Source organism: Solea solea, chromosome 7, assembly GCF_958295425.1.
Source record: "Solea solea chromosome 7, fSolSol10.1, whole genome shotgun sequence".
Lineage (NCBI taxonomy): Eukaryota > Metazoa > Chordata > Actinopteri > Pleuronectiformes > Soleidae > Solea > Solea solea.
Window position 1 is genome coordinate 9265339 of NC_081140.1, and position 25611 is coordinate 9290949.

The 25611-nt window shown below is 39.4% G+C and overlaps 1 protein-coding gene across 4 annotated transcripts in view; it reads right to left on the reverse strand.

Annotated features, from left to right (window-relative positions):
- gdpd5b (glycerophosphodiester phosphodiesterase domain containing 5b) overlaps positions 1–20346 on the reverse strand; it is a 44018-nt gene extending 23672 nt beyond the window's left edge. Inside the window, exons 1-2 of one of the 4 annotated variants that reach the window (XR_009240876.1) lie at positions 19930–20344; positions 4063–4232 (exon numbers count right to left, since the gene is read on the reverse strand). Coding sequence is in view for 2 of the 4 variants with exons in the window: in XM_058633582.1 (XP_058489565.1) it covers positions 4063–4179 (117 nt within the window). In the remaining 2 variants the exon portion in view is untranslated. Of the gene's footprint in view, positions 1–4062; positions 4233–19929 lie in introns of all 4 variants that reach the window. The other 3 variants (XR_009240877.1, XM_058633582.1, XM_058633583.1) reach the window with 3 other exon arrangements.
- Positions 20347–25611: the final 5265 nt, after the last annotated feature.

Consider the following 25611-nt stretch of genomic DNA (forward strand, 5'->3'; position numbering starts at 1 on the left):
TGATCCGCTGTCCGTTCCTTACGTGTCAGCCCAACCTCCGGCTGTCGGTAACAGATATGAATGAGTCCCTCCAGTGTCAGTATAGTAAATTAACCAATGGGCCGGTGTTCGGGCCATTAGCAGTAGCCAATCTGCCTTAAGGGGACAAAACAAATCTGTGTTGTCCTACTGGGAAAATTCCCGGTACGCCAGATTACATGCAGTCCAGCCCTGGTACTGATATATAATCAGATGATTGGACCCTTCAAATGTTTTACACATTGGTCCTTTAATTGTGATTTTGTTTTCTTAATCTAATATTAATTAGTGACAAGCCAAAGCAGACATCTTCAAATCAGTTGTATTATTCACATCACAGGATAAGACTCACTTTAAAGGGGACTAAGGATTGGCACACATCATTACAGGTAAACTAACTAATACAGATTTTTAGATTAGAAACACAAATGGTAAACGCAGCAAAGCAAAATCACAGGTAGAAAGAAGATTGTTTTTTTTTTTTACTTGGTTTGGGTTTAAGAAGATTAGTGAAGATAAGGTAAATGTGTCTTCATTTGCAAACCAACTGTAGCTCAACCTTTTTAACTCAGCACAGTGAGTGCTGAGTTAAAACAGAAGAACATTTTTATTGTTTGTTTTGTTTATCACAGTTTTGTCTTTGTTTTCAGTACTGCTAAGACAAAGAAACATGACCATGGAATTATCTCCAGAATAATAAACAAACCATCTTGCCCATGGTGTGGCAACAGTGAAGTCTGGTTCATTTTAACTACTGATATACAACAAGTATTACTTTGGGAAATCGCCATTCCCTCTTACAGCCAAGTAAAAGTGACCATGTTGTCTGCCTTGTCCAGTACTTCACAGCTGAGGAAAATAAAGACCACGACATCGGTGACAAAAGATGCCAGACCAGCTTTGTTTCCATTTTTAAAGCTTTTTGTGTGACTGACTGGCATCGACTGGCTAAATGGAAATACCTTCAATTATTACTGAGCGGTCAGATCAGCTTGCGCTGCATGACGTCGACTGGCTTCCTACAAAGCACCTTAAACACACACAGAGGCAGCTTCACTGAGACAGCCAGTCAACCTGAACAGCTCATTATACTGAACATAGATGATAGAGGAGTAGGAATAGCATGAGCTCCTTGTGGATTATGAATGAATCTATTGCTGTTCCAACACAAGATTCTAGTTCTCACGCTTCTGTGATTCGCTCAGATCCAGTTACGTGTAGCTGATACACCTGCCCTTGGTTGGTCAGTTTGTTTACTGAAATCACTATGGATGCAGTCTTATATGACATCTAAATACTTAAGCTGTGCTATACCTTGTGTACCACTAGAAATTGATGATATAAACCATGTCATGATATTCATACACTCTGACAGCAGCACACCACCACTACCGTACACATGAAAACTCAGGGACCCACTTTCCAAAAATATATGGGTTCTATGTGGATTAAAAGTGGACATGAAACAAAACTTCTGTGGATTCTCCTAAACTGAGGTACTGGTGAAATTTTAGGTAAAGGGCAGGGCATGATAGCAAAACTGGACAAGCATAATGTTTTTTTCTTTTGTTTAACAAACTGTGTGTCAGCCTGCTGTGGCTGCTGCAGCACATGCGGCATCATTAATAAACAGCGCTGTGGTAGAAACATCCAGGTGTGTTTTAATGCAAATATGGCTTTAATTCATCCGAGCTGTCAGAGAGGAAATACTCCTGGATCTACAGCAAACACACACATACTGAGAACAATTCTGTAGCACTCAACCCACAGCCAAAGCAAGGTTACACAATGTGCAAGGCTACATTTTTGTTAGCAATCGGCATAAACAGTAAACAATATTTCAAAAGCACATTTAATTATTATTCCATTAGATGCATTTTGTTTTCATTGTTTAGTGTTAAGTTGTTTTTTTTTTAATTTCATGGATAAAGGTTATGCAATATTTATACACTAAATTTGCATCTTAAATACGTTCTTATTGTTAACTTTATTTCAATCGGTATCCAAACAAATGGCTTAAAGTAGCATCATGAATATGGCTCCCTGGAATGCTGATATCATTTTAAGCTTACATCACCCACCCGACTACACTACAGACAGATAAATAGCTCCAATAGCAACACCAAAACAAAGCTGAAATCTTTGTCTGTTTCCATGTCCCTCCATGTGTTGTTTAAACAAGTTAAATCATTGTGTTTGATCACCTGGATGGAAAATATGCCTGACTTTGAGCTTCTTGGGTAAATAGTATGTTTGTGTGCTATACAACACCACATGGTCAAAACAAAGGATGAGCAGTGTGAACAAATAATGCTGACTTGGCACTCTCCTGTCTGTTAGCTTGAAAGACATCCACTTGCAACAGGAAACAGGGCTACACAGTGTCTAGTTTCCTGCTAGCAGGAAAGGAAAGAAAAAAAAATCAATATCTCTCCGTATTTATTTCTGCTGTGCTTTTTGTGTGACCCAAGCATTATAAAAAAATACACAACACTTACCCGTCTATGCTAACCAACTTATAGGGTTATACGTTTTCATTGGCACGTTTGTGTGTGCACTCCACTGTGTGATTCTATTGTGTACTTCTTCTCAGTAGAGTATGGTACATGGGCATAAATAAATCATCCACATTGTGTCTGCCTGTGTGCACGTGAGCACATGCGTCGTATGCTGTGTCCGAGTTTGTTGCAGCAACATAACCCATGTGTTCTTCTTAAATACAGAATGGCAGAGATAAACGGGAAAGGTCAGGGTGAGGACATGAGGCTCATCTTGTGTGGGGCTGTCACACTTATCCTGACATGTTCACAATGATCGAAAAAATGCACTGCAAAAACGATCTTTGAGGAGTTTGGTTGCACACTTCGTCTTAAAAGTGTCGCTACATTCAAAAAAACTACTATTTTCTTGAAAAATAACACAATTTAGAATTGACAATGAAATGCTTAAACATAATTTAAATACCAAATATGCTGCATAACTCTTTCAGCCTTTTTAGATCAGTCTCTTTAGAGTATGATAAATGTGACTGTATTCTGCACCAAGCAACAGCCAAGTAGGATTGCAAACGCACACACAAGAAGATATGAGTAATTCAAGTATAATGAATGCAATTAAAAACACTGGGGAAGGCTTCAAACAGTATTGAAATTTAAAATAAGCCTCTACGTGGAAAAGACAAGGGTAATAAACTGGAGATAAGCCGAGAAAGGACATATTTGACCAAAGATAATTGTTCTCTGTAAATCACTGTTGAAAGACAAACATTGGGATTGAGGATTGGGCATCGAGAGGCCACGAGGTCTGCTATACACAGAATGTACACTACAGCCTTTTCTCCTTAGTAGGCCAGTCATCTTCTTACACAGAGTTGTTAGTCTACTGTATACATGAAGTGAATGTACTGAATGTAACAATACGAGCTATTAAGTTCAGCAGCCATAGTTCAAGGAGAGCAAAGAGCCATGTTTAAATAAAAACATGAGTGTCAGGGCTACCAACAAACCACAAAAAAAACCCCTAAAACCTCCATTTAAAAAAAAAAAAAACATTCTACATTAATCTCTTGGGACAGGTCAGGGGAAATGACCTTGATTTGATGACTTGCAATGAATGTAGAGATCTGATTTAATATGCTGTGAACGCGTGTGAGCATAGGTGCACATACGAGTGTGTGTGCAGCTGATAATTATCCCATGAGATAATCAAATGACAGCCAGTGGAGTCTCACATCTGTTCCATACCACTTTGTTATATTCCATATTTATGTATAAAATACAGATTCTGCAAATCTGTTATTATTATAAACATGTGGATGATTTGGCGCTGCAAGGTCAGTCAAGAGTGATTCATCGCTGCGTCATCAGTTTGGCTGCTGGAGTGAGTGATGAACGTACACGTATATAATAAATCATGCTCCCTGTATGCAGCATGTTAGTCAGACTAAACAGTATGTGACAACAATCTTGATGTGTGTTCAATCAGATCTTAGGCACTTCTGATCACTACACTTTATTCACAAAAGTCATTTGCTCCAACTCTCACCTTGGTGGTGTCATCATGGGAACGTTGATACCGTTTCCAACGGCAACCATAGATCCCGGTGATACATGACAAACACAGCTGGCGCTCATAGACCTGGAGGGGTTGGTGTTTCACCATGCTCCTTCAGTCCTGCATCCAGAGCTTTAACATCCCACTGACGATCGAGGATCCTGTAAGAAGATTAAAAACAGCATTAATGTTGAAATAAGCGTAATTGCAAATTGTTTTGGACGACAAACAACAAATTGGATCATCCAGGGAACTGCTTTAAAAGCACCATGCTTTTGATACAAAGCCTGAAATCAAGACCTTGTTTCCCAGCTTCCGTTTCCAATGACAACTGAGACTGCTCGGAGCTTTCATCAATAAGATCAAGGTAAAAAAAATAAATTAAATTCATAAAAGCTTGAACCCGCCATTTATTGACCTCCACATTAAATTACAGTGACCATGAATATATCACAGTCAGCGAGAATCTAATCAGCATGTTGTTACCATCTCTTATGCCACGCTGAAAAAGATCATGAAAAGAAGTGGCCAATTGGTGCAACAATGGTGTAACATAACAGTTACATTTGAGTAAAACTTTCAGTGTATAATATAAAACAATTGATACTTGTTGCTTTATACAGCTTTGTTTTTGTTTTTTTAGGAAATCTATGAACCTAGTGAACCTGTAAGCAAAATGACAATAATGATGTGATCCATCTTCTCTCCTGCCTTTTTTTTATCTTTTGATGCTTAAATTTCATGTTTTATCTGAACATTACAGGCTGACTCAACCTGTTTCTGGAAAGCATTCTTCCCTGGTGGCTTATTCCAGCTCCACTGTCCCTCAGTGTGCATTAGCAGCAGCGCACCATGGCAGATAGATACTCCAACACCCATTTAACTCCCAACTCACACCGTTGTAGTGACCACAGTTATAAGTACCAGGCAGTGATAGCATGAATATTCAGCGATAACTCACATACAGTACTCATGTTGACACACATAAAAACAGCGAAGCTAGAGGTGCCCTTAGACTTTTGCACACTACTGTATACGCTGATGATTGTCAACCAAACACAAGGGCAAAGACACACAAACACAACTCCCTGGTGCAGTTTAACGGAATCTCATCTAATGTTTCAGGGCCTTCGTGTATGTTAACTACACTCTCGCTATAATCAGACCACGTCTGGCCTTTGCAGCTGCTCATTAGCATCTACAGCAGCAATCACGTTTCCTGTTATTAGTCAAACGGTTCTGAGGAGGGCGGGTCTGACCCAAGGGAACGATGAGCCTGGCCCACCCCTGCAGGACCACAAGGGTCTCAGATGAGCAATGTGCAATGCTGCTGCTCTAGATCTTACAATAAAATGTGCAGTTTTATCTTTTAATTAACCACATACAGTGAGTGTAATTACCCATCACTTGTAGTATATGACAAGCAATAATGTACTGTACAAACGTCTTGGGGCACCACCAGCTTTGTTGTGGTTGAGCATCCAATTCTGCATTTCAGTTGGAATGATGTGATTGAAAGCTGGTCTCATATTGACAAATGTTGAACAAACCTGACATAATAGACCTTTTTTCAGAGCACATATTTTTTGGACATGAATTATATAGGGCAAGGGTTTTGTTATTGTTCAGATGTATGGGTAAGTCACACTAACTACTTAACACTTTTACCTGTAGCATTTTAAAACGGCATGCATGTTTCTGTATTCTGTGGAGGTGTTCCAATAAAGTGAAAGCAAAAACTGAACTGGTAAGGCACAAAAACACAATGCGGTAAAAATGTGAACTCTTAAATAACCACACTAAAGTCAATTTTGTTTGACAAACAAAGAAGGGCTCAAGTAAGGATTCCAATCCTTGTTATTGTAGGAAACCTTATGTGAGCCCTCATTACGTATATATAAAAGTGTCAACTGCAGCAGCAACAAGCCTGGAGATGCAAGCCTACAGCACGAGGGACCCCTCTCATGGAACACCGAGCAATCCCCTGATTTGATGTAGACGTGGTGCACACACCAATTACCTACCGTAAAACTCTCTGTAAGCTGGCTTATAAATATCTGTGTGCCAGGGACATCTGTACACTGTGAGCAGGTGTTCTCATCCGTGGGTAATATTGTAAATAGAGAGAGCCACACTCTATCCTGATCAGGTTGTGTTTCTGGCAAAATAATATCAAGAAATTAAGTTGGGCCATTTGCAATGTTGGTAACATTATTAAGCCAAAAGTTGTCAGAACGTCCTCCTTTTGACAGTGATTTTTTGTTCAGTGAAGTCCCTCTCTACTGAGTGCTGTATTTTATTAATACTCAGCGGCACTATTAATACGGTTATGGCTATTAGAATTGTTAATAACTTAATGAAAACTGTGAAATTTGTGGTGTATTAGGGGAGCAACAATGGTGATGAATGTATTACTTGCCATCAATCTTTATCTTTTGCCCTTTCAACTGCATTTTTCCAGAGATAGAGTTTAGATTTGTCAGATCTAATAACACATTCAGATCTGCACTTTGAGCAAATTATACTTGGCAGACCACTGAAAATTTAAAGAAAAACAATTATTTTGTCAAACAAAATACTAAATTACCCTTATGTCCAGACATTTCAAGTGGATTGAAAGATTTTTTTTATTAATATTGTTCGATTAGAATTCCAGTTGTGGTTGAGACTCCAAACATAACAAACAGAAAACAAACATGGATGTGTTGTTTAGACATGTGACTAAGCCTTAAAGACAGAAAAACAATGGAGCAGCTGACACAGTGAGGGCCCACTGATGTGTTAATCATCAAGGCGAAGTAACAGCCACTTTCAGAGCTGTCATGTTGTCACTTGTTGACTAATTACAATGTTTCGACCTGTATCCAAAGCAATGTCTCCATGTTGTTTTACCAAAGTGGTTTGTGTGGTATATGTTGCAACAGGTTTACGTCCAAAATCTCCCATCCATGCCAGTTCCAGAGCAACTTGAATTCTTGAACCCTTGATGCATGTTTGTGTCATACACTGTAGTTAAATACAAATTAGGGGAAACCATGATATTAAATTATTAAATTAACAGTGAGTAGTGATATTCTGCACAGGAGGAAGTTACACTGATTTAAGAGTCTGCAGCTTTACCATATTTTGCCAACATGGATATAACGACTCAGACCACAAGTAGAAATGTGACCACCATAAGGAGTGTGGGCTGCTTTCACACAATGACTCTCATCACAGACAAAACAACTGAGCCACAGAAGCTTAAACTTGGAATAAAATAACGGAGCACAAACTACAAAGCAGACCATATCTTCCTCAGTAACTAAAAAAGTTTTACGATGATCTACACCCTTTCACTTGCCTCGATATGATTGAAAGTGAAATCATCAGGTGATTCGCCACGGCTTTTTTAATAGTGTCGGATTGTCTAACTTGGGACAACAAGAGACGAGTTACGAGGGGTGCATGGAAACCCCCAAAACAGCTGCTGTTATCTCCTTTTCTGCTGCCTCATTTCCCCAATCACAAGGCACAGTGAAGGAAACCAGTCTGCAGGGGAGGAAATGTTTCAGCAGTTTTCCAGGCAAAAAACAGAGTCTTCTCCCAACCAGGGAACTAAAGGAGAGGCCCAGCAGCTGAGAACTGTGGGACTGAGGACAACTCAGGACAGAGAGATGTTTAAAGAAATAGTTCATTTAGGACAAAATATTCTGATCTAAATGACAGTAACATGTAATCCATGTGGTATTCATGCTTATTGCTAATGGTGAGAAGCTTATAATGTTATATTTTTGTGCTGGGCATTATCTAAACAAGATGCATACATAACAGAACATCATTTACAAAATAGGCATCATGAGCTATTCAAGAACACCTGAATCTAGCGACTGAGATCATTGTTAACCGACGTTATTACCGTACTCAAGTGGTAATTAGGCTTTTTTTCCTATAGACTTCTATTCAAACCAAGTTATTTTTGTGGCCAGCAAAGTCGTCTCCCTTGAACCAATTCAAAATATTCTTACTTTTTGATTGATTTCACAGAGTTGGAATTGGAAGATTTCCATTTTTAATATATGGTCGATGGGCTGAACAGTAAAAGGTGACAAATCTTCATTGTAGAAGGACTGGAGTGTAATACTCATCTCTGTATGTGGAATGGAGCAAGACCGCTAATGTAGTTTGAATGAAGAAGCAGTTGATGGAGTACTTCTGGATGGTAAAAGGGCAACAAATAGTTTATCATAATCCTGTGAGTGATTGCAATGTGGCTAACGCATAATATTTTGCAAGATGCTGGGATGGTAAACAACATATGTTTAACAGAGAAAAATCAGATGACTTTGGGTGAATTTTTTCCTGATCCGTCTCATGTCTTAAAGATCTGAACTCTTCTTCTGAATGTTACAAGATTCAGACTTGGCTGGATCACGGAGAAGCCAGTGAGATAGTAGATTGGTGATCAGGCCCGAGAGTGACATTAGATCAAAGTTATTAGAGCTGGCTCAGCACTGACAGACAAGAGGTCTTAATATGGAGAGCCTTGCCAACCTTTCACATTAAATCAGGAAAGATCCATTATGACTTGACCATAACTCTTGGTATCTTACAATACCCACATCTTCTGTTTAACCTAAACAAACCATTGTTGATGCTTTCTTAAGTAAATCCTGTCACATTCTGATCACTGCAGGACATAGCTGCATGCATTTATGAACAGGCCATTTAGTTATTAGTGTTAAAAGAATGTGATAAAATGTATAATCATCCAAAAAACCTAAAAAGGAAACAGACTAATTTATTTGAATACATTTGACCTCAAATTTATCAGTTTAGTAAAGCTATAAGTAATATAGAGGAGTATAAAATAAAAAAGCACAGATAGTTAAACTGAGAGATCTCACATTAATGCAGGCTAAGCTACATACTGATTTCCTTAATTCCAGTTGTCATGAGACAAAACCAAGTGAGTTTCCTGGGAAACCAAAAAGAGACCGAGAAAGATCTGGAGAAACATTGTTACTGTTGTGAATGCACATTATATAAACATATACACAGTGCAAAATGTAACCACTCCAACTTCAGATAAAGCAAGTTTAGATTCAAAGCAAAAAAAACAAGACCAAATCAAACACACATTAAAATAACAAAATAAGAAAGGTAGCAATTATTTGTACACTATAAGCATCAATGGCCAGATATGTGTACTTTTGTAGGATTATAGTCAGGTATATTATAGCAAACAGGTGCTAATCATTATAATTTTATCATATGTAGGTTGCAACATTAAATGCTGTCCTAGCTCCCAAATGATGGAACGAGCTCCCCATCGACATTCGGACAAGCAGAAAGCAGTGCCATCAGCTCAGAACTGGCAGAAACCTGTCAGACCCAGTCACACCCACCTACTGTCTGGAGAAGTGTGGCCAGAAGTGGTCGTCATGGATAAATTGAGGCCAAAACGCCACACTTCCGAAACAAGGCCAAGCAACTCAACTACACATGAAAGCACAAGAACTGGGGTGCAGAAAATTGGCAGCAGGTGTCAAAATTTAAAATACTTGGTCGTAGAAGAAGCCCATTTGTTCACCAAAGGGATAGAAAGTGTTATAATAACCGTCTGCAGGCAAACAGTGAAGCATGGAGGAGGTGCCTTGCAAGTGAGGGGCTGTATTTCTGCAAATTGAGTTGGGGATTAAGAAATACAAGCAGATAATTATCCAACATGCCATACCATCAGGGAAGTGTCTGATTGAAAATCTCCTACTAAAATCCACCAATTGTGACAACAAATATGAACCTGGCAAAGTGCAACATCTACTTGTGAGTTCACTGGTAAAAATAAGACATTTCTTTTGTCCTAAAATATTGCATGTTTTAATTATTTCCAAAACACTATATTTTCAGTGCATCTATTAATATCACTAGTTAAACAAGTTATCAAATGTATTCTATCATATCCCACTACCACTCCTGTGAGTCAGAGCTCCTGTTCACCATGTGTCTGATACCACAAACCACCTGAAAATCACCCCGTCATCTGTGCCACTCAGTAACAGCTATTGCACATGTGGAAGGAGGCCGAGTTGAGATACAGTAGAGAACCTCACCATCCCAGATTTTCAGACATATGGCATGTTTCCACCAGCTTGACTCGCCTCGGCTTGGCATGGCACGGTTAAGTAGCGTTTCCACTAGTTCTGGCATGGTTCCAAGCACGCTGAGTAGGTACTAAGTGTGACGTCATCAGACTGCCAGCCACTGATTGGTCAGAGTGCCGTCACAGGAAGAGACATCATCTGACACAAGAATCAAGCCAAACAATGCCGGACTTTAGATCAGTTAAAAAGACTCAACAATCCTAAAAATGTGGGTTAATCCCCAACAATTACCAGGAAAACTGCTAAAAACTCAATATTTAACAGTGGAGTTTGGTGTATTTAGCGACAGCACTGCTGATCGCAAGCGGCATCACAGTGATTGAACAGGAATAACATTAGGAATGATTTATTGACTACATTTGAATATACTACCCACAAGTATGTTAGTGTAATAAATGCTAATAAAATAGACTTTTTTTGCAGGGAAGAATTAGCCTTTTATACAGTACATTTTGCAAGGGCCCTGCTTTTCAGAGCCCACCATGTTTCAACAACAGCCCAAATGGGCAAACCAGCCATAGCATCAATAGCAGTTTTAAGTTTAAGATTATTATGCAAACAAAGAAGAATGACAGGCTTTTTGGGAAGCGAAGGCTTCAGGTAATTACCTGACACGCTTGGGAAAGGAAGGCATGAGCAGAGAAGTTTGTTGCAATACAGTCTCACCAATAGATGTCACGTATGCTTACATACTGGACCTTTAAATTATCCTAGGAAAGTTCATATCTATGAATCCACTCTATACAGACATGGTGCATGAACACACTGGGCGTATCAGCTTTGGGAGACAAATGATTGATCTATGATAGAAGCAATTGCAGCCATAGATTTCACTTTGTCTGGGACACCAAGGGTGACCTTGCACCTACAGATAAGTAATGTGTCACAATCCACAGCTGCTTTCACAGAATCTTTAAAGCTGAGGAAAGAAATGCTTACCACATGCAAGCAAAAGTAAAGTTACACCTCTTTTACACAAAAATTGCAAGGGGGAAACCCTCTAAGAAGTTGACTTACTACTTTCCTTGTGCACTTTTGTGCCCAAGAAACCAAAACTGATTGTATCTACTCTCAAGTTATATTAGACAAAGCAGAGGTGAATGCATCCTGGCTACCAAGGAGTTTTCTGTGATGTAAATAAATGATTATTTGTCATCTTCATCACTGGATCCAAGTGAAAAAAATATAGGCAATGTGACAAAGATCCCTTAACTGGATGTTGTACCATCAGGCTTCAAGGTCCAATGCATCTTTTCAGAAGAGGCATAAGGCGACATGCCAGCCTTTGCCAGTGCATCTTCTCTGAGGTCAGCTAAATAACCTCAGCCTCAACACATTCATAGGAATTGATTAACTTTGATCTATAATGCATACACAACCAGGGCCATAATGAATATTCAGTAACACAAACCAATGTTCAATTTTATCATCTCTCAAAACTTATTACAGCAAGGTGGGAAAAAAAATCTAATTGCATATTTACACTTGTTGAGAGACACTGGTGCCAGAACATTCTGGCCCGATAGAGGGGTACTTCAAAACACTCACACTAGGACTCTCGGGTGTTAATGTCCTTCCGTCTCACACTACAGGCCCTGCCAGGATTTCACATTTAACCATTTCTGAAATGTACTGTGCATATTGATACCAACTGCTAATGGACCAAGAAAATGCATCATTTTAATAAATTGTTTTTACTGTATCCAGATAACAGACAACACACAGCTTGATAAAGCATGCACAGCTCACTGATAGGGTATGATTAGTGTCTTCTTGTCACCAATTGAACTGCCCCATCAGTTGTCATGGTCAGCTTTAAATATCAAAGACAATGCATAATAACTGATTTAAAAAAAAAAAAAAAGAAGAAGGCACAATTCAAGGCTGTGCCATGCAAACAGAGCTGTGGCTGTAGCTCAAGGCCAGAAGAATTACAATGAGGGGAGATACTTTGCAAACAGGCTGACAGAGACAAATATACAAACTTGGGGGAGTTGCAGGAGGGGTGGTGGTACAACAACATCCTACAACCTGACCCACTTGCTCATAGAAATGACAGTTCATCAATCTTAAACAATATGGGAAAGATTTAACCAATGGGAAAAAAAAAACAGTCTAGTGGTATCTTAAAATTAAAAAAAAATAGACACAATTAGAAAGAAGATGTGGCTGTCTTTTATTTCCATCATCAGAGCATCAAAATCACTAGCTAAGAGAAGGAAATCCACCTACTCAAGTGACATGTGAATATATCACTCACAAAAAATGGATAGCAGCAGGCTTCATCTTGAAGTAGGAAGCTACCTCAGTGGGTGGGAAGTAGGTGGTTCGGCAGAGCAGTGTATTTGGTTTGATGCAGATATTTGCAAGGTGGCACGTGGCTGCAGGGGCCTCACAAAATGGAAAACAATAAAATCATATTAGAAGCTTCATGGGGATTGTGGATTGGTCATTGCTGGTCTATGTGTTTGAGGTGCAATAAATGCAGTGCATCTCTGAGGCATCTACTGTCATAATCATGAATCAATAGGGTTGCATTTTAGGCATTATGTTTCTTACAGAACGTGTCAAGTGTTAGGGGTGCAACAGATTCACGGTTCAGATAGGATTGCCGTTTTTACGGAATTAAGGAAAAGATTACGGAACATTTGCGCATTGTGTTCCGATCTCAGCTCAAGATGTCAAGCTAAATAAAATCTAAAATGATTCAATATCATCATAAATAACTCAAGATGTTCATCCAGTGTTTCAGTAAAATGTCAAATAAATAAAATTGAAATATGAGGCATTTGTTATTTCTTTAAACATGAACAGTGCAAAAGGACATGGACAAGTGAAAAATCTGCAATTTTCTTTTTTAAATACTTTAAAAAGATGAAGACTGAATTGACTGGGGAGAGTGTCGTCCTCATTGCGATCACTGTAGTGTGTGCATGAAAGAATTTCGAACTGCGGCCCAAGCATTAGGACAATATTTTTAAACCCATTGTTTTTCCACAAGAGAGTGTGGCCTCATGTCTGCCACTGTAAATATTTCAATAGACTTGGGAACAGCTTTAGCTTGGTCTAATCCTGCAGGAAATGGCTAATTAAATGCCACTGTGAAAAGTTGTTGCTGAGCATGCGTCTTCACTGCCGACACTGACATGACAGGGTGATGTCGCTTCATATGAGCAGCCATGCTTGATGTGTTACCATGGCCGTATTACTTTCTTGCATCACAATACTGTCATACCACAGCAGTTTTGTCCACCACTCTTTGTACATCAACATAGCTTACAGAGAAGCCAAAGTGTTTAAGCGATACTGAAGACATCGCTTAAGTTCTTCCATGTCTCTCCTTGCCATTGTGTCACAAGGACCTGGAAAGACATCAGCCGGCAAAGACATCAGTGACATGCAGAGACATGGTGAGAAGCATTGTGGTACAATGTAGAGTTGTTCCGATTCCGATACTGCCGAAAATGTGGGCATTGGTATCGGCGAGTACTGGAGTCCATGCCGATCCGATACCACGTAATTTAGCTCCGACACGGTTCTTCTTCGCCGCTCTTGAAACAGTTGCGCTGTGCTGTTTTAGCGGTGTGAAGAAGAACTGATCACCCGACACCTGTAGACAAGGAGCTAAGTTTAGCTCATCATGTCGGCGGTTTGGCAGTATTTACCAGTTAGCTACATTAGCGTTGTTAGCTGCGCTTGCTCCGTTAGCGCGCCTACAGTCAAACCGGAGCGGCCGTTTATTAAACAAAAAGAGCAGCGCTACAACTAACCAGCGTACCTGTGGCCTCTGTTTTTAAAGTTTAGCGTTACTTCAGAGACTAATTTTAACAATCTGGAGTCATGGAAACATGAAGCTCTGCCAGTGCTGCGGTGTTTGGACCAGAGTCAAAAGAAACATACAAGCTGAAAAACAAAATAACATATCACTGGTAAAAATAAATGGTGTCTATTTGCTGTATTCGTTCATGTTTAACCTGAGCCAAACCTCATCACCAATGATAATCATATCACAGTCATGCAGGCGTAGAATGATATATATATTTTTTTATAACACACTGGTATTGGTACTGGTACTCTGTATCGGCCCACAGCACAAGTATCGGAATCGGTATCGGGAGCAGAGGTTGCGCTAGACTTTTTCGTTGTCTGTCATTTTGACTGACAGGGTCATAAAAATCCCGTCATAATCAATTTTTACCGGTCACTTTAAATGATAATAATGACATATTCAATTGCATTGTTCATATTGCAGTGGAATATGAACAGTTCACCTGTGGCCTAAACGCACAGTCTCACACCTTCCTCCTGGTCCACATGGACTTAAATCGCGTGCCTGCTTGCGCGTAGTTGCGCGTGGTAGGAAATCCCACAACATGCGCTCCTTCTGTACCAGTGGATCAGCTGCACCGGTCACAGACGCGCTCCAAAGCCTCCTGTCCATAGCTCTTTAACACGCTGTCAGCACTACACGGATAGCGAGATGCATTGAGTACGGTGTCCAGGTCAGAAATTATGCTCAGATTCTACGATGGGAATCTTTATTTTGTCGCACAACATTTTTCTATCCGCCCTCCTCAGCCAGGAGAACTCCCGCTCCCACTGAACTCGCCTAACCTCCTTACTGCCGCTTCCTCGCTCCGCTGAGGCCAAGGGCTGAGTTTGTCCTTCATCTGCATCTATCCCTCTTTTTTCACCTCTTTTATTAACATAGTTTTTAGGGGTGTGAATTGCAATCTGTCAAAATGACGGATGGCTCTCAGATTTTTCTGTCACCGTTTTAAAAAAACGGTCAATGACGGAAAATATTCGGTTAACGCGACCCCTGATCGGGAGGGAAAAAAATGGTATCGGAACATCTCTAGTACAATGTGGGTAAATGGACAATTCCATTGACTTTGTTCACTCAGGCTTCCTCACTCTAATTATTTTTCATCACCAAGAGAAGGAGGGAGTCTATATTGACTGCATTATAATCTTCCACCAAACAGTCAAGTTGTGGTAAATATGGTCATAAGCGTTCTGTTCCTGATTAATGGTGTGAAACAATGACCAAAAGGAGTGACACAACAGTCTGTGACATCACAATGACCTCTGACCACCAAAATTCAATCAATTAAATGGTCAAATGTTGGCACAGACATTCATGTGGCTAAACAAATGGACAACCCAAAAACATAGCTCCTGTGGACATGACTGTCACTGGTGTGGAGGCATAAAATGTGGGCAGATTGTTATGTTTTATCTGTGCCATCTGTAGGTCTGCTTGAGGGCTCCTCACCACCATCTGTGTGTTGACATTACACCTGGCACTGTCCTCTATACTGTGCCGGCTGTCTGTGCGAGGGAGGCAGGTGCCACCATGGTGAACTTTGTGAGAGACAAACTCATCTTTCTCCTCACGTATACATTTGATTTCTTTCATTCCATTTCCTCAGTATTAAAAAGTGGAAAACACAAGTACTTTTCCCCCCCCTTTACAACAAAATTAACACAAAATGTTCACACCGCTGGTTTTGCAGCTCATCAAATATTGATTAATTAATTACTCTTTTCTCTGTGTAACGGATGATCAAGTGTAAAATTTGTAAAACCCTGATTTGGCTCAAAACCTTTGAATGTTCTGATATCCATTATTGGCAATTATGACGCAATGTCGGTTTATAAAAGGTCTACAGTCGTCACATTAATAAAAACGAAACCACAGCCTCATCTGCTGCATATGCTCTAGCAAGGGTTTTGATGAAAGAAACAAGTACAGTACTTTTAAAACACGTAATTGTACAGTAAACACTGTATGCAGTTTACATAATGTCTAGGCTGGTACGTATACAGCCTTGCCTTGCAAGTCCAATTTAATTACCACTTCCTATTAAGAATTTGCCATTTCTTCAGTAACAGAAACCACAGATACATTTTTTTTTTCTCATGAGGGTGCCAACAAATGCTCAACAAAATCTCTAAGAAATGTGCCAGCTCTTTGTGGGGGTGTGTCATCCTTATATGGAAAAGCCCCAGAGGATGAATGTAGTGTGTAAGAGGAAGAGAGGGCAGGAGCTGACTTCACTGCTTCAGTGTAGCTCTTGTCAAAGCAATCATTTTGACATGTTATAGTAGGAAAAAGCATTGGTATTATTTGACAGTGGTCCATCATAAAAACAAATACTCATGCCACACAAGTGTAAGGCATTTCTCAGTTTTTGGAAGCAGCCATTTAAGGATACAGGACATGCAGAAATACATAGTCATTATCCAGCACAAAGCAGAATGGCAGAGACAAAAATCAATGCTCCTCTCAAATGGGCAACAGTATAAGCTTCGGTCTACACTGTGCAACTCCAAACACTCACTGACCTCTTCATTAGGTACAGCTGTCTCTTACCAAGTCATACATCTACTCAGCCAATCACATGGCAACAGCTCAATGTTAACATGGTCAAGATGACCTGCTACTGGTGATTTAAGGGACTTGTGTGGCATGGAGAATACAAGAGGAGAATGGCCAGTATGTTTTAAGAAGATTAAGATGACAACAGTAACTGAAATAACCAACCTGACATTTTATTTGGTGTCGTATGGACCTTCTACAGTGGACAGTGAGTATTTTCAAATGTATTAACTTTAGAGGTACTCTTCCACCCACGTAGCCACTAGGCCAATTACATTGCTGCAGTGTCGTATATTAAATCCTGCAGATCTAGGGCATGAGTTTCAGTTCAAATCAAACATCAGTAAAATGCAATCGCTGACAGTGATGTTTGAAAATATTGAATTTTTTTTTTTTTTTTTTTTAAATACGATCATATCAATGTTTGGTCAAACTGTCCTGCACTAGCCATCAAGCAAAACTCAAACTGATTTAATCAACATGACAATGATTTCAGGGAATTTCAGTGCGTGTGTACAAGGCTAGTTAACCAGAAAGTGGAATAATGCTGTGAATGCATCACACCACATTCTTTTACAGTTTGGTTACATCTCTCCTGATATTTAAAGGCACTTGTTATGCTCTGGGACTCCACCAGTCGGGTTACTAAGAGATTTGTAACAGACTACTATGTCAATCTTAGTCTACATTTAGGACCTACCAATCAAAACAGCTTTTACTTTTATAAATATTTATCCTAATATTGAAAACGTTGCCCATCTTTAATATGGGCATTTTGTCACTATATCATGCACATGTAATTTGAGAAATCCCTGTCCATCTGTGTATACTTTTCTTTTCCAAACTACTTGCCAAATAAAAATAATTGGCAACCACATTGTTAAAGTCCCATAGAGGTGCAGTTGTTTATTGTGAAGATTTTTTGGATGAGTGGTTGAGCAAAGTGAAAATACAGACTAAGAGAGAGGACACACATCCCACTCTGACTGAAGCAAATTTTAAGAAACTGTAGGAGTTCAGAAAAGTGACCTCACTCTTGAAACACCTTGGCTGAAATGTGCATGCATAAGTCTGCCACCAGACATAAGCCACTCTTTCTATAGTGCAGCATATAAAGTACTCCATTGTAAACCAAAAAGAACCCCACACAAAATATTTGATGCATAGCACTCCAAAGCCCTTCGATCATTTTATAGATGTTTTTTTTTTTTTAAGACCTGCACTAGTCCTGGCTGAGTCATCTATTTATTGAATCTTTGACTCAACAAGGTCTGACCTTTTACAACATGATTGTTTACATACATGTGGGATGTAAATAAATGTCATCGATCAGCTGGATTTCAGAAGACAAGTAAATGTTTGTACTGGAGGTGTTGCTGTGACAGATGGGGAAGTGTTAAATGGTAAAGGAGGATGCAATGCTTTGCATGCAGGACCAAATGTATCCAAGAGCAAGTGGTTTCTTGTTTTGTTTTGGGGGGTTTTATGATGCTGCAATTCCTGCAAGCTTATCAGACGCCACTCCCTCTGTTGAGAGGTATAGTTCAGTTTGTATGAAGTACTGACACATTATCAACACTGACTTCGCCAAACATGCCGACATTCCGATGAACCAGCCTGGCACCTGGAAACTTGCTCTTAGTGATACATGGCTTCCAGCAGGGACAGAGGGAAAAACAGATTTTAGCCACAAGGCTCATCAAAATACAATATAGACCTCCTACCTTATGAATAAGTTCACTGCTTTTTATGAATTTACCAACTGAAAACTCAAATAGGGAAACTGCTGCTGCTTTGTGCAGGGAGGGACAAACAATGAAAAAAGCAGTGTACATATTCTTAAGATAATGCATATTTCAGCATGTGGTGATACATTAATATCTCACACAACCACAGTTCAAAAAAACTGATTTTTTCCTTTAAGCGCTATAATGACATGAAGGTAACTGGTAAACCAGCACACTATAAACTCCTCACTATGCTGCTAATGCACCTGCAACACTCCAATGGCAATCCAAATAAAAATAATAGTGTCATGAATTATGCAGGTAAGTGGAAAGAATAATGAGAATAATGCATCCATTATTTAGATATTGATATAAACTGAGGATGGGGATGGGGGGGGTTGAATCAGTCCATGGTTTCACCTAAAGGGCTTGGCTTTCATGGGATGACACACAATTAGTGTCCTCACGTCTGTGAAACACCACCAGTAGGACAAACAAGGAGCAGATAAATATTAACCCTGAATTATGAATAATAAGCTCCGAACTATCGTATGTTTGTCTGTGTACACGCGATAATAAAGGTTGGCAAATGCTACTAAATGCTAGTTTTATCAGAGAGCAATGATTAAATGCATCCCTGGGGTTGTCACCAAAGCAATCTAGTTGTGCTGCACACAAACCAGTTCTTCAATCTAAATCCTGATGTAACAATACAAGGGATGTAACAATTAATCAATATGAATCAATAATCACATACATAGAAAACGATACATACCTGTCAATAGGTAGACCAATAATGCAGATCACCTTAAATGCACAATGAATGCAGATTGTGCCATTAGTGAAAATGAAATGTTAATTTATCATCAGTGTTAGGGACTTTGCTACATCTGGATACGGGTGTGTCAGAGTGACTTCACTTCATATTTACAATGCAAAAAAAACACACTGGAGCTCAAGTTTGGCTTAAGGTGTCTACATAAACACAACGACAGGTAAGTAGTTCTGAAATTATATCAAACGAAAAACAGAAATAAAGAAGATCTTTTTATGGTGGGGGCAATCAATCTGTCTTCATTTATATAGCACGTTTCATACAGAGAACACAAAGTTATTTATATAAAACACCCCACTCACTCACACCCACAGTGACACATTCACACACATCAATATAAACAGCTAAATCACTATGGTGAGAAGAGATTACACATAAAAAAAAAAAGCTGAGGAAATATCCAATTGCAGTTTTTGCTGACAGATACAATGAATTGATTTTGATTTGGCCCCCTCAAGTCAAGGTTCAGGTCAATACCAACAGTGTTATGGATTAAAATGTGGGGGATGATTATTGCATGATGTTTTTAAAACATGAACTACTATATTCCAAAACAAGGATGACAACTATGCAGTGTTTCCAATATGTATGCGTTTCTTCTTTTTTTCAAATTGAAAAATTTGGTTTAGCACTAGTGTTATCGAATCGTCCTCTAGTGGAAAGGTGATGCACACCCCTAAATAATACAGTTGTTATAAAAGGGGGAAAACGGTCTCAGAACATGTCAAACAATCCAGCGCGGTACCATTTACGCTGTTGAACACTCACCTGTCTGCGGGCTGATATTTTCTGATTCCGTCGGAAGTTCAGGTGTCCACGGCTTCTTCTTCGTCTTCCTCCTCCGCTGTTTTTGACTTTCCCCCTGGAAGTGAAACGAGGGCAACCCGTGTCAAAAGTAACGGCTGAGAGGTGAGTGGCTCACCGGTGAGCGAAACGCTGACAGAGCCCAAGTTTTTTACACCGACAACACACTATGGACAAAAAAAGAGCCGGACGGTGTCCAGCTAAAACGAGTCCCGTCTCATGTTTTCACACACTTTCGTCACGGTCTGTTAGGTTTTTGTTCTTGTTCTTGTTCTTCTCTGTAGATGAGGACTCTGTGTGAAGCCAGTGTCATTACACGAACACCGGCAGCTCAGTCATTCAACCTAGTGAACAGTGGGTGGAGTGAGAGTCGCTGCTTTTATCTGCAGTGCTCCTGTAGTGAGTGGGAAAGGAGGGAGGGAGCGTCCCCGGGCTCAGCTCACGTTACCGCCGCTCTGCGTCTTCACGACCACAGCGGAGCACAGGCTGCCCCCTTCACACCGACTTCATTAACCGCAGCTAGCAAAATTAATAAAAACTTTCAAACTTACTTTCCACTACTCTTCCTCCACTATTATTATTGTGTACCGAGAACACTGAACGTAAATATCACTATCAGGTTTTTCCCATTAGGCGCTCCCACAACTGCAAAAATTCCTATGTGACTTGAACGCAGCAATCGTGTTTTTTTCACCCCCCTCGAGACTAGGTCAGGAATCACAGACGGGCCAGATACATTTACACAATATTTCCCAGCCTTTTATTTAAAACGTATATGTTTAAAATAATATGCATAAAAATAAGTATTATAACAAACATATTATCTGCCAAATATGTGTCTTGTCCAGTATAAATATGGTAAAAGGTTAAAGAGCCTATCAGAGTCAGCTCAAGACATAATCGAACTAGGGGAGGGCCCCAATAGTGTATAGTTTTTTACATATTAAAGAAATATACTGTATATACCACCACACCACACAATTATGTGACACTTTTGTGATTTTACAATCCTCTAAGGTTACAAACAAACACTGTGACACTGGTTTGGAGTAATTGATGATTATATCTGAACTATAATTAATGCAATTTAAAGTGTTATCAATAATAATCAAGCACAGGCTGCTCCCAAATCAAATTCTTCTCAGGGCCCCATAAAGGCTTGGCCCGGCACTGGAGCCTACCATTTCAAAGCGTTGGATCTTTAACCTTTTACTGATTGATAAAATCATTTTATCAGTTTAATACCTTAACAGCACAAACTCTGCTGATAATGAGAGACAGTGAGTCAACTTTGATAGAACATGTGACAAAGGTCACAAATAGCTTTGTGAAGTTCATGCACTTTCTGGTGTGTTTTTATTTTTATCCTCTCTAAGAAAAAAAAGAGGTCAACTTTCTGGTATCACAGGACACTGTGCTGCATCTGAAAGTACAAAGAAATGGCCCAACATGTTTCTTTTATCCATGAAGTGAATATAAAGAGTTATAAACATACAGGGCATGACTGCATAGCATCAAAAATACTGTTGAGAAATGATTATATCATGGAGCGTGACTAAGTCAGTCGCTGTTCAAAGATAAGTCAGTACCAAAGATTTTAATTTGTATTGAACAAGTGAATGTAACTCAGACTCTGATCGTCATAGACTGTGACAGGTATAGTTCGCAGGTCTCAATGACTCACTGGGCGACACATATACAGTGTCTGAAATGTGTTCAGACAACTTTTGTATACTTGGTTAGTCTGAATGATTGACATGTCAAGTAGAGGAGGAGCCTCCTGTGCTGTGATGTTGCCATTTACATTGTCATCAGTCTGTGTTTTTCGTACATAAATCTGTGTTTATGTGTTTATCCATGCAGCCACTCATACAGACACACAGGCCCACACACCTTGATGTTGTCCCTGTGTGTGCATCTCCAGGTTGGGAAACCAGGGAAATGTTGATCTCAGGATGATTTCCTGTGACATATCCTGTTTGATGTGGTTGACCTGAGCTCCCCTGCTCCTCTCTCCACAGGTTGGCATTAACCAGCTGCTGAGTTTTGTTTTGAACTCCCAACTATTTTAAAATGCCAACCAGCATCCACTGCAAGGAAGGCTGTATGGGGGGGAACCGCTGGTAGGTGACTCCTCTGCAGGTGGTGTGACATAATGCAGCAGGGTCAGAAGAAGCTGATCCTAAATGAAAGCAGGAAGAAGGTAAGTGTATGTACACAGTGCATATATTATATACATCCCTTTAGGCTGTTGGTATGAATATTATTGCATGCATCTGATACTAAGTCTATCCAATACTTATGCACCCAAGCATGTATATTTCTGACCAAAAATAGAGGATGATGATGATGCCATGCAAAAGAGCTGATGTGATTTACCAACTGCACATTTAACTTTATATTAAAACATTTATTTTACATTGATAGTTATTTATTTGATTGCTTTTTCCTCCATCTAGTGGTTGTAAGTGGACATTACAAGAGTTGGCAGCATTTCTGTGTCGTTGCCAACTGGCTAAAATTGTTGCAGTTATTTCCTCTTAAGGTTCCTTTTTTAAACATTTACATTTTTTTAAACTTTTTAAAAGACATTTTAAATCAAGCAGGATTTTAGCATCTAACAATTTTCCACACCTGCACAACTTTACCTTGTGTTCATAAACTTGTATTTGTAATATTTTGTTGTTGTTGCTATTAATTACTTTATTGTTTTTTTTTGTTTTGTTTTTTAAATTCACACATTCATGTATGTGATGCTTTTTTCATGCAATATTCTAGTGCACTCTCAACTTCGGGTGCTATTCTTTAAAATGTTTGTTGAACTTGGAGTGAGGCTTTTTGATTTGTATTTGTCAACCCCCAAAAACACACGCTACTATAAAGCACTTTAAAATAATGTATAGAAGGACCATTTAAGATGTTATGCAGAGTAGGGATGTTGCGGGTTATGTTGATTGATGTATTTATTGTTGTCAAACATAAGCTTTTATTGATGGTTTATTTCAGCACTGGGTGAATAGTCAGATTATAAATGGATATGTTTTCTTAATAGATCAACAGTAAAAAGGTGGGTAGGAATGTACAAGTATAAATGTGTATATTAATGTTTCCACTGTTACAGTGTTTTCACCTGCTGCTTTGATCAATTGGTGTTTTAACTGTGTTTGATGATCATAAGAATAGTTTTTATGAGCTGAGCTTTAAGCATGCTACAATGCCCCTGGTACCATCAGTGAAAACACATAAAACTCTTTGTTATTTGTCTATTAAATAAATACTCTGATAAATTAACAAATAACAGATTTTAGTTTCTACTGCATTTTTTTTTTTAAGTTTTGGGGGAAATGGCATTGTACAGTCCTAATCTGTCAACTATGTTCGCCTCAATCCTACCTTTCATTCCAACGACTCATTTGATCTCTAACAGAAAGATCAAATGCACTCAGCAGCTCAGACCTTCAAAAAGTGTTGCAGCCAGCATTTCTTCAGTGAGGAGCAGTGGCTACTGCAGTTTGTGACAAAATAAACCCAACACTTACAGATACACAGTGTATTGTGATAGTGTATATGAAAATGGTTTATGGACAGCTTGAGTCCTGTGTTGGATGCACCAGGAGCCACTACTTCTAGATTAGAGAGAGGAAACCCTGATAGGTCTGGAGAAGAGAATAGGAGGATGGGAGGTGTTAAGAAAACCCATCACAAGTTACAACAGCCTGACTACACTCCTGTTTGTATTTTTGGCTGCAGAACGAACACAGATGTTGGTAGAGTGACTGAACTATTTTGTTTGTTCCCCATGAAGTCATCAATAGAGCAGCTTTAGCTTTAATTCCACAATGTTGGGAGCTTGATTTGTCACCTTGCATTCCTCAGTATATATAAATTAGCTTATAAAATATGAAAGATTACTCTACATTTTGATTGATCTATCATGATTTTATGTGTAAAATATTAGTATTGATATCTGCTGAGAGTTACTGAAATCAAATCAGTTATTTTAAATTCACCAGGCATCAAAAAGCACACTTGTTTGTAAAGAGACTGAGTGAAGGCCACAGCTGCTGTCTAAAACTGTTGCTGAGGTTGCGGTGTTATGACGTGCAGATGTTGAATGAGCTCCTGTCCTCAAATAGCACTTTGTTGCAGCACACTTACTTACTGGAGAGAGGCTCCACCCTCTGAGATCTGCTATTCCTGCTCTTGAATCAGATTCTGTGGCAGAGTAAAACGTGAGGCTGTGTGCCTGGCTTCACACTGTAATCTCCTGTTGAGAGCTATTCTCTATACTGAAATGTTGCATCATTCACTGTTATTCCTATAGCTCTAACATCCCTCCAGTTACATGCGGTGGTGGACGTGGTGGTTCAGAAAAGTGCTAGAAGCTTCTTCATCATGCTCACTCACATACAACACATAATGTGTTCATGTATACTTATTATCATCACCTTAGTCTTCTTCAGGTTCTCCAGCTTCCCCCAACAGTCCAAAAGACATGCAGAATGGTTGTTTGGTTACTTGGAGACTCTAGAAAAGACAGTATAGGTGTAAATATGAGTGTGAATGGTTGCCTCTGTGATAGGTTAGTGACTTTTCTGATTTCAACTGGGAATGACTTAAGCTCACCTTGGAACCCTTAAGGATAAACATTAGCCTTTTGCAGTAATGTTCCACAATGCAAAACACAAAAGTACATAGCTTGGGTATTTTCTGTAAAGCATACATAACAGTTAAATCTCACAGTTGTGATTATGCAATGACATTGCCCCTTTTTGATGTAGCTCTTTCACATCTCCCTCTAAGAATCTATCCCTTTATTCTATGCTCTAAATCTGTACCTTCATACCACTTGAAAGGGTTGCTTTTTCAGTGGAGATGAAGTGTTTTGGGAGATTTGACCAGACATGTTGACCCCCCAAATGACCCCCATTCCACACATGCTGAGGAATTTGACTATAGACTGAAGCTTCTGGTGTCTTTTTTTTTTCAGATTTACTGATTTACTGCCCATGACATATGACTAATATGATCCAGTTCAGATTTAGAGGTTTTGCTTGATCAATCTTTAAAAAACTCTACCAACCAGCCACTGAAAAAAAGGCAAGTTACTCATCAGTTGGCATGTCTGGACAGTTTGTTGTGAGCTGTAAAAGAGGAGGAGTTTTGGGGAGTAAAAGACTGTTTGAATTCCTCTCAATTCAATAGGTCTGCCCTGTCCTTTACAGTGTTTCAGATTCTTTGTTAATATTTATTGCTGTGTCCATTCAGAAACATTACATAGAACAACAGTTTGTGCTGCGCATCAAACATAGTTCATGACTGATCTGAAATGTTAAAGTTGCAGCCAAGCAGACTGAGTTTAAGAAGGCAGTTTTTACCACAGTGGTCCTTAATAACACCCCCATCCTTCAACCACCCTGTAATAAGCAGCTGAGTTGGAGAGACGTGGCATGGTGGGGGTGGGGTGGATTTGGGGGCAGGGCTGGAGATCTTGCAACTTCTTTGAGGCATCACTGTAACTGGGTGAAGATTCCAGGGTTAGGGTTAGGGAAGCTTTCTGGACATTTCTATTTGAAACAACAAATCAGTGTAATGAGTTTAACTGCGAAAACACAAGGCTGCTTGTCTTGTTTTTCCATGCAGTAG